This window comes from Heteronotia binoei, chromosome 17 (genome assembly GCF_032191835.1).
Source record: "Heteronotia binoei isolate CCM8104 ecotype False Entrance Well chromosome 17, APGP_CSIRO_Hbin_v1, whole genome shotgun sequence".
NCBI lineage: Eukaryota > Metazoa > Chordata > Lepidosauria > Squamata > Gekkonidae > Heteronotia > Heteronotia binoei.
The window spans coordinates 6,371,187-6,381,406 of record NC_083239.1 but is presented as its reverse complement, the minus strand read 5'-3'; the positions used below and the strand labels follow the sequence as shown (position 1 = coordinate 6,381,406).

The window sequence follows — 10,220 nt, the reverse complement described above, 5'->3', positions numbered from 1 at the left end:
CAGATTTGATGCCTTCAGTAATGTGTTTTTCACAACTGGTACCATGACCTGGTTTTAGAGTCATAATTTCTTTACTAATAAAACAAATCCAAACACTGACATTACAAAGAGTTAAAGGAAACAAAAACATCTACAGCTGCTTCTAATACTGTTCTTCAAAATACCAAGATATTCTGTCCCTTGGGCAATCCCAGGCACAATAAATCACTGTTGAAGTCAGAAAAAAGGTTGATGTTTCAAGATACATTGTGTTCGTTTGGGGGGGGGGACCAGAGAGGGGGAGAGGCAGACAGGGCTAATGCTTTTGGCAGATCTCCCCTCCAAGTCAGATATTGCAGCACCATGAAATAGATGCCTCTCTGTAAAGCATAAATCATCCCATAGATGATGGCATAGAGATGTCACAGTTTAGAGGCAGATTTCCCCCCCCAGTCCCAGAAAAGCCATTTTTATCTCCTTGCCTTTCCCAGGCATTATTTCTTGGTTGTTTTGCGGATCAACGCCATCCTCTGCAAAGAAAAAAAACAAGTGTGAGTCAGGAACATGTGGTCTCAGCAAGGTGCTTGATTAATGAGATCTAGACAAATCCTTCCACAGTATCCAAATGCCTCCAAGCCCCCAGTCTTACTGATCATTGTGACCAATGTTCCCTCTAAGCTGCAGAGGCTTATGAGCAAAAATTCTACTTTGTGAGCTGCTGGTATTAAAGATGTGAGCTACTGCATAAACTAGAGTGCTCTGGGACCATTTTTCCTGAGCTAAGACAAAAATATGTGAGCTGGAGGCTAAAAATCTGTGAGCTAGCTCACGCTAACTCAGCTTAGAGGGAACACTGATCGTGATGTACCTGAGCTGAAATAGGATGCCAGCTAAACCAGCTAGCAAGGTGCTAGTCTCTACCTTGCTTTGGTGCAAAATGAGTATCCACACCCAGCAGAATGGCTTGCATGCCACAATCTTTTGGCACTCACATGCTCGAATCATCCAAAGACTTCTGCCAGACGTTTCAGAGCATATAATCTTTTTTTAGATTAGATTGTTAGTTTTTGGACAGCGGGTCCTTACCTGTTTATGAGCTTCAGTAGTGCAGGCTTTTTTATATGGCCTAATTTCTTCAGAACCGAAACCTGGGATCCACATATTCCACTGGCGCTCTACAGCAAAGCAAAGGTGGGAGGAGAAGCAGTAAGCAGGCGCAAAAGAAGTAGATTCCCCAACATTCCTCAAATTAGAAGGAAAAAGCCCAAAGCACTTCTTGCTGCCAGGGTTGTAAGAACTACATAAAGTAAGAAACAGAAATAAAACACCTATTTTGATAGGAGCTGGATTCTCTAGATTTTAATTCATTGCTTTTTTGGCAGGATCTGAGAGGTCCCTGTAAGAGAGCAAGGCTCTTATGTCCCTCTGTGGAACTATCTTGAACATCTGGATTAGAGGTTGGGTAAGAAATGTCACATCTGCCCACAGGTGCAAGGAAGCTGAACTAGGGGTTCTCCCTGAAACATTATAGCAGTGGAGTGGGGGACACACTGCTGTAGTTCAATCCCACAGTGCTGCCGAAAAGATCTGGAGCCACATGGGAAGCAGCAATCACCAGAGAGGATTGTGAGGAACTCCAAAGGGATCTGTTGAGGCTGGGTGAGTGGGCATCAATGTGGCAGATGAGGTTCAATGTGGCCAAGTGCAAAGTAATGCACATTTGGGGCAAGAATCCCAGCTACAAATACAAGTTGATGGGGTGTGAACTGGCAGAGACTGGCCAAGAGAGAGATCTTGGGGTCGTGGTAGATAACTCACTGAAAATGTCAAGACAGTGTGCGATGGCAATAAAAAAGGCCAATACCATGCTGGGTAATATTAGGAAGGGAATTGAAAACAAATCAGCCAGTATCATAATGCCCCTGTATAAATTGATGGTGTGGTCTTATTTGGAATGCTGTGTGCAATTCTGGTCACCGCACCTCAAAAAGGATAGTATAGCACTGGAAAAAGTGCAGAAAAGGGCAACTAGAATGATTAAAGGGTTGGAACACTTTCCCTATGAAGAAAGGTTAAAACGCTTGGGGCTCTTTAGCTTGGAGAAACGTTGACTGCGGGGTGACATGATAGAGGTTGACAAGATTATGCATGGGATGGAGAAGGTAGAGAAAGAAGTACTTTTTCTCCCTTTCTCACAATACCAGAACTTGTGGGCATTCGATGAAATTGCTGAGCAGTCAGGTTAGAACGGATTAAAGGAGGTACTTCTTCACCCAAAGGGTGATTAGCATGTGGAATTCACTGCCATAGGAGGTGGTGGCGGCTACAGGCATAGCCAGCTCAAGAGGGGGTTAGATAAAAATATGGAGCAGAGGTCCATCAGTGGCTATTAGCCACAGTGTGTGTGTGTGTGTGTATAAATTATTGGCCACCGTGTGACACAGAGTGTTGGACTGGATGGGCCATTGGTCTGATCCAACATGGCTTTTCTTATGTTCTTATCACATAAGTCTTTCCCACCAGCATGGCATCCCCACCTCAGCTGAGCAACAACCAGGAGGGAAGGACCCTACAGGTCAAAAAACATGAATCTCTGCCTTTCAACTGAGAAATTCAGGAATAATTGAAGTGTATCCTTGTGCTCAAGAAATTCAGTTCGGTGTAGTGCTTAAGTGTCGTGGATTCTAATCTGGAAGACCAGGTTTGATTCCCCCACTCCTCCACATGCAGCCAGCTGGGTGACCTTGGGCCAGTCACAGTTCTCTCTGCCCCACCTACCTCACAGGATGTCTGTTGTGAGGAGAGGAAGGGAAGGAGATTGTAAGCCACTCTGAGTCTCCAAGTGAAGGGCGGGGGTATAACTCTGACTATTCTTCCCCTCTCCTACAACACCTCCTTAGGCCCTGTTCCCTCTGGACACTGGATTTTGCCCCATCTATACAATGTGAAAGCCTGGAATCCTTAACATGTGAGGATTTTTTCAGCTATTTAAGGCAGGGGCGTCAAACTCATTTGTTAGGAGGATTGGATTTGACATAAATGGGACTTTGTGTTCTAAAACGTGATGCCAGACAGAGGAGATATAGACTTTATGAAGGAGACAGGCAAACAAAGATATTAATTTTTAACTTAAAATACAAACATGCTTAAAACTCTTGCAATACTTTGTTTAAAACGGAAAGGTAGGGGAATAGTAGGATATTGTGATGCAATTTTAAACATAAAACATCAAGAAAAAGCACAAGGATCACACAGCAGAAAACTAAAAATATAAAATGCTCTCAGCCTGGGAAAACATTAAATGCCAGGGCATTTCAAGCCTCTCCCCTGCCCACCCACCCCCCAGTCTACTCAGATTAGTAATGGCTCTCCAGTGTAATATCTCCCTATGACTGTGGGTTTTCAAGATAGCGTACTCACTAGGCACAAGTGAGAAGAGACAAAGCTGACTCAGAGCATCAACACTTGATTTGCAAGGACACAACTCTAGGAAGCTTCAGTTGGTCAAAGGAATGCTGGGAACTGAGTTCCTTTCCATTGAAACAAAGTTGCAAGGAAAACATGGGATTTTCCATTCCGGTCTGCTCTGCCCACAGACCTGAGCGTGAAATCCATTCTGCATTTTCTTTGCAGCATTGCTATGCTTTAGCCTCTGCAAAGAGAAGGCAGAAGGAGCTGGGAACGTTAGCAGTCTTGGGGCTTCGCAGGGTGAGGATGGGGGGGGGGGCGGGGAAGAGAGCCCCTTGAGCCTGAGTACCAGGAGGGCTGGTTTGGTCCACGGGCCACATGTGTTGACACCCAAGCACTAGGGTTGCCCCCCGTTTTTGCCATCTTTGAAGGAGGAGTCAGGTACATATATGACAGTTGTCACACATACGCAGTCCAATTCCTCCACCTAGCAGCCCCATTTGCAAGCAATAACTCACTGCACAGAACAGACTATTTTATCCATACGGTCTTATGAATAGGAAAGGACGTCTGCAGGAGTCTCGAGACACAGTCCGATTCATCAGGGGACACAAAAGGCTCATCCTCGAGTGACAGGAGCTGCACGTATAGTCACCATTTCTGCCCTGGCCTGGAGAAGCTTACCGAGGTGCAGCTGGACGTCTTTCACTTCCAGGGTGTTGGATTTGCGGTGTCGTGCAAGCTGGCAGGCAGCTGTCACCACGCTTTCAATGAAGTCATCAGCAATCTGCAGCAGCATCTGTCAACAGAGGAGAGGAAGAAGCCAGGTGTGTTCCGTGGTGGGTTTCAGCAGCTGACATTACAGGGATGACATATGAACATATGAAGCTGCCTTCTACTGAATCAGACCCTGGGTCCATCAAAGTCAGTATTGTCTCCTCAGACTGGCAGCGGCTCTCCAGGGCCTCAAGCTGACGTTTTTTCACACCTACTTGCCTGGACCCTTTTTTGGAGATGCCAGGGATTGAACCTGGGACCTTCTGCTCCCCAAGCAGATCCTCTATCACTGAGCCACCGTCCCTCCCCAAACATATTAAGATATGAAGCTGCCTTATACTGAATCAGACCTTTGGTCCATCCAAGTCAGTACTGTCTTCTCAGACTGGCAGCGGCTCTCCAGGGTCTCCAGCTGAGGTTTTTCACACCTATTTGCCTGGACCCTTTTTTGGAGATGCCAGGGATTGAACCTGGGACCTTCTGCTCCCCAAGCAGATCCTCTATCACTGAGCCACCGTCCCTCCCCTCAACCTCAGAAGTTTCTCACTTTCCCAATAAATTAGACTGGTATCAAGAGGCACCTCAGTGATTCTTCCACTACCAATACTGCTGATGATGTGTGCCTGTGCTGATGGCCTTACCATCTGATCAGCACTAGATAAGTGGTCCAGCCCCATAAAGGATGGAGTCGAGTGTGTACCAAAGAAGTCAGCACTAGTCTCTCATTTTAACAAAGGCCTACCTCCTCTACATCTTCATCCAGTTGCTCATTGGGATCCACCTCCCGGACAAGATCCTGCAGTTTTTTCTTGGTTAAGATCTGGGGGAGGGGGGGTGTAAAGGGAAATCAAATCAAGCATTACCACAACAGCAGTCATTACATCAATTCTCACCGCAAACTATAAAAAAGACTGGAACAATCCATGAGATATGTGCACTTTTGATGAAGAAAATACAAGGAGAATAAAAAACCATCAAATGATTTCAGGCAGGACTTACACAGTGCTCGGGAAAAAGACACCATTGAATAAAGGTTTAGCTTCCATTTTAGGCTGCAGGAGAGGTAGCACCAGGTAGACTCAAATGCAAGCAACTTTTAAAATCCCCCCACCCCCTTGCTTCTCCGGGACCTGAAATGAAATTACCTGGCTGCTTTCAGGACTAAGACGCCCTCCGCTGCTAGGAGTCCCAGGCATCTTTGCCACAGTGGTATTGTTTGCCATGGAGGTATGTGGGGGAGTACTAGAAGGTTCTGGCTTGATTGAGGAAAAACTGGATAAGTTGATCAAGGTAGATGGACCAAATTGGTTCATAATCTGCTGGGCTTTAGCCTTCAGATCATAGAATTTGTCAAGATCTTGCTTCTTCTTGGGAGTGTGAGGTCCTAAACCAATCAGCTGAAGGAAAAAAACCAAAACCCCATTGTTAAAAAAAAAAAGCAAGGAAAGGGATTTAGAGGGTGGGAAAAGGTGTAAAGATAGCTTTTTAAAAAGCTATTCCTGACAGGTAGGATTCCAGATGTTTCAATTTGATGAAATCTTTGGATACACATTTAGAGAAATAAGCTTCCGCCAATCACTAGGGGAAAACAACTTACTACCTCACGTTTAAGTCATTTCATAAGAAGGCAGGGGGGAAGTTTTTCAAGGCCTCCTTCCTAGAATAGTAACCTAGTATGCAAAACCACCACAATTTGGAAATCCAATTATTACTCCTCCTCCCGTGGATCCCAGATGTTTATTATTAATTTTTCAGACCAAACATTCAAGGCAGCCCACTCCCTAGGATTTGCCTGGCTCAAAAAAAAACAAATGTGAGGTGCTAGTTGATCTTTAAGAAATTATTAGCTGACCACTAAAACATATGGACATCTCCTCATTTGAAGTTCTAAGAGAAGGGAATGAAAAAGAAAGTTCTGCAGCATGCAGCTCTAGCTACAGCTGGACATCATCAATTTATGATGTTATCTATGTGTTTCAAACGGAACGTCTAGCCATCTTATAGTTTGGCAATGTCCACACAGGAAAGAAATCAAGGTATGTTCTTACTGTGTGAAAGCACATTTTCATTAAATCATATTTATTTGACTTTATTTTAAACCACATCTAGGCTCTCTCAATTCAGTCACATCTGGGCTGCGGGACCTGCACTGGCTGCCGGTTGTGTATCGTGTTCGCTACAAGGTGCTGGTTATTACCTTTAAAGCTCTATATGGCCGAGGACCTGCCTACCTTAGGGACCGCCTCTCCCCATATGTTCCCCAGAGAGCACTGAGATCTAGTTCTCAAAACCTTTTAAAAATCCCTGGGCCAAGAGAGGCTAGATTGAAAACAACGAGGGAGCAAGCCTTCTCAGCAATGGCCCCCCGATGGTGGAATCAACTTCCAGAGGTGATGCGAGCCCTGCGGGACTTGAATCAGTTCCGCAGGGCTTGCAAAACCATCCTCTTCCAGCTTGCTTTCAAGATAGAACCCGGCTAAATTGACTTTTAGCCATCTAGCCATCTTATACATGACTGTGAACTGTAGCACCTTAACTATTAACTTATAACAGCTGTTTTATCTATTTTAACCTACTCTATAACGGTAACCTAATTGTATTTTAATCTGTCTTTTGTCTCGATTGTATTTTATTGAAATCATGGTTGTCCCATGTCTGTGAGCCGCCCTGAGCCTGCCTTCGGCGGGGGAGGGCGGGATACAAAAATAACTTTACCTTACCTTCCTTGTGTACAGTATAGATCCCTGGTTGAGATAGCAATAGCTTCTCAAACCTCACAAAAGGCATGTGAATCATCCTTTGGTTTATATGTATGGTAAGTATCTTTTATGAACAGAGGAATAGCCGAGGCTCTGGATGAGCACAGATTCAGACTAACCATGATTCCCAACATATAATTTCTGGAGAACATACCCTTTACTCACTGTTCCCCCGCACCATGACTCTGGGCGATCCCTTAGGCTAGCTTCAGTTTTGCCCAAAAATGTTCCCGCGCATAACCTGCCCAAATTAATCCCAACAATACTTCAGAATTCCGAGGAGACTTTCTCAAGAGCTTTCTCCATCCATTTAAGAACGCCAGTGTCTTGAACATGCCATCAGTTCAGGCCATCAAGTTCAAATTTAATCAAATAAATCTGTTACCTAAACGACAACAGCAAAAAATGACAAAAAGGCTCAGTTCAGACTCACCAAAGCATGTTTAATACACAAACGAACCCTGGCTTTTTATGCTTCCCCTTAGATTCCTTTTTGCTCTTCATGACTGACATTAAGTTCATAAGCCAGGCCCCAACAAATTTCTTGGACATGGGAAGCCAACCTCATTTTTCAGCCTTCAGGGTTTCAAATTTTAATGATCACATTTTTCTAATTATTGCTACCACAAAGCATAATTCTAGCTTTTTTAGTTTTCTTTCTGATTTTATTAACACAATGACAAAAGTGTGGCGGTATATAAATACAGGAGTAACCTTAGTAGTTATCACTACTACAAAAAGTTGACCTCTAAGACTAACCTAACCTCTCCCCAATTTCTCATAATTAAATTACTGGTTTTAAAAGCTTCGTATTTTTAAATATTGGAGCCAGTATGGAAAGCAACTGGTTAAGAAGTGAACGTAACTATCACCGCTGGAGGCTATAAAGTTCATATAAATCAGCAACAAGAACTCCATGCGCATGCATTTTTATGCCACACAACAAAACATATTATGATGCGAAATGATAAGGTTTGTACTTCTTTGGATCGCCAAGAAACACTACAATGAAATCGTTGCTGAAAATACTAAGTGCCACAATGAAATTTCTAGGCACCACGGCAACTGGTGCCTGGGATCTATCAAGTCCCGTCATAAGCAAAAGAAACCTCATTTTCTACTAAAAGGAAATCCGGACAAAAACTACAGCATAGAACAAGAGGAGAACATATAATTTCTGATCCTCATGTAGCATCAAACTGTGGTTTTGAGTCGTATCTGAAAGGAGAGTATTGTTAGAGAACACTATTAACTTTTCTGTGGCTTAACATGGATAACATATGCTAATTGAGCTTATTCTGCACTGCAGCTTACCTTACAATTTTCACTTAGTGCACCCCCTTAATATCATATTAAAGTCCAAATATATACTACTCCAATCGCAAGATGATCAACTTGAAAGTGTTTTTTTCATTCATCGACTTCATTTAAATAAAACAAAACAGAACAAATTTGCTGTTAGTACTAAGCCACACAAAGGACACAAACCTCACCACCACCCCCCCCAAGCAATTTCAATTCATGTTATAATCATGCATGATTCTGTTCAACATGTTTTGGCAGAGAAGCCCATGCCATGGCAGAAAATCCTGTCTCAGAATGATCACCGCTTTCAAACAAGGGCAGATCCTTCAACTTGCAGAAAAAAAAACTGTGAAAAACCTGCCCAAATGTAAAGAAGAAACAGGGACTGAGCGAGGTAATATTGGATGGAGCTTAGAATCAAGTTAAAGCTGAAGAATTTTAGAGTTCCGTTCCCTGCAGTATCGATGGATCAGCTTGCACCATGAGCTATCACACATTAACAGCTGCTTCAGGAGAATACTCAGGGTAGCCCTTTAGCTCACTCCTGCGGAGGTTAATGTAGGCTAGTGATAATTGCTTCTACAATCAGCTGGCAGGTTTAAAGAATGAGCGTAATATAATGCAGGCTATGAGAAAGGCAAAGTTCCACTCAACACCAACTAAAGTCAATCGCTAAAGCTGGGTTTAATTGGAACTATCCCAATTATATTATTGTCCCCTTCCATCTTCCTACATTCCTTCCCTTTCTTCTTCTTCTACTGCTGCTGCTTCTGATCTTGTTGAACCTTACTTTTATTTACTCTTTCTACTACTAATCAGTTTTCTGTTGTAGCTCCTGCTTCTGGAATTGTTGAGCATCATTTCTGCCGCTTTTAAAGGACTTTTTAGAAAATTAACTTTCCCCCTCCATTTCACAGCTTAGCTCTTTCCCATTTCCCTCATCCTCCCTCTTCAATAACCTCAGATATAACGCAGAAGAGAAGATTTTGACTATTGTGGGTGGGTGGGTGGGGGCATGTACAGTTATTGCACTTATTATTTAACATTCCTAGCTTTCTTCATAAGTCACCGATAACTAGTAGCGGTTGCAAGACAGAAAAAGTTCAAATAAGCAAATGTTAGGGGAAAAGACCATATGTCGTTATTTGGCACTTGTATACAGTGCTCCATTCTGGATTAATCATCATAAAGCCAGGTGAAGGATGCATAACTTTCCGCAGGGGCAAGGACCAACTGTAAAATGTTCAATATGAAGAGTAATGTCACTAAAAAGTTACTGAAAGCTAGAGCTTTTGACATTTCCCAATAAAGAATAGCAATAACTAAATATTCTATACAGACCAGTTCTCGGACTTAGCTCTTGCCAGTTCATTCATTAAATTATGTAGAATATATTTGTGACTATCCCACATGGGCCAAATGACAATGACAAGAATTTTAGAAACGTAAAGGGAAAAGCAAGAGATTCTTGCAGAATTTCATCATACTTCAACCTTGGCATCCAACCAAACTCAGCAAGGCAAAACCAGTCAGCAGTTTCTCACTGCAATGCTAGCATGCCATGTCATGGTGAGTTCAAGCTAACTTACTTACAGCTATTTGAGTATCTAGGTCTTTAATTACATCAGAAACTGCTGTGGGACCAGTGAATGGAGAGGCCATTTTCAAGGGGGGAAAAGTTCCTGCAAATAAACAGCCAGGGTTAACCTACAGACTTTTCCTGTTGCAAATACTTATAATTCTCACAAGCCAATTTGTATCAAAGGTTGTCACCCAGAACAGAAGCTCTGATGGATGTCCAGTATACCTGTAGCTAAATTAAATTATGCCAGGAAAAGCACACTTGCATCTTACCCCTTAAATTGCAGCCAGGCAATTTAACTAGAACTCATTTTCCATCCACAAACCGGGGACTCTAAACCAAGAGAAAGCTGTTCAAGTTAACCACGTGCACAAATGAAGATGTGTGGGGTTAATCGGAACTTAAACGTT

At 43.0% G+C, this 10,220-nt stretch overlaps 1 protein-coding gene across 1 annotated transcript; it reads right to left on the bottom strand.

The window, feature by feature from the left end:
• Positions 1–427: 427 nt before the first annotated feature.
• Positions 428–9,900, bottom strand: LOC132586200 (transcription initiation factor TFIID subunit 12-like). Its single transcript, XM_060258185.1, has 6 exons — positions 9,822–9,900; positions 5,310–5,561; positions 4,907–4,984; positions 4,072–4,186; positions 1,066–1,154; positions 428–509 (listed from the first exon to the last, which is right to left on the bottom strand). Exons 1-6 carry the CDS (start codon positions 9,888–9,890, stop codon positions 474–476), a joined length of 639 nt encoding a protein of 212 aa, XP_060114168.1. The 5' UTR covers positions 9,891–9,900; the 3' UTR covers positions 428–473.
• Between the last annotated feature and the right edge of the window lie 320 nt (positions 9,901–10,220).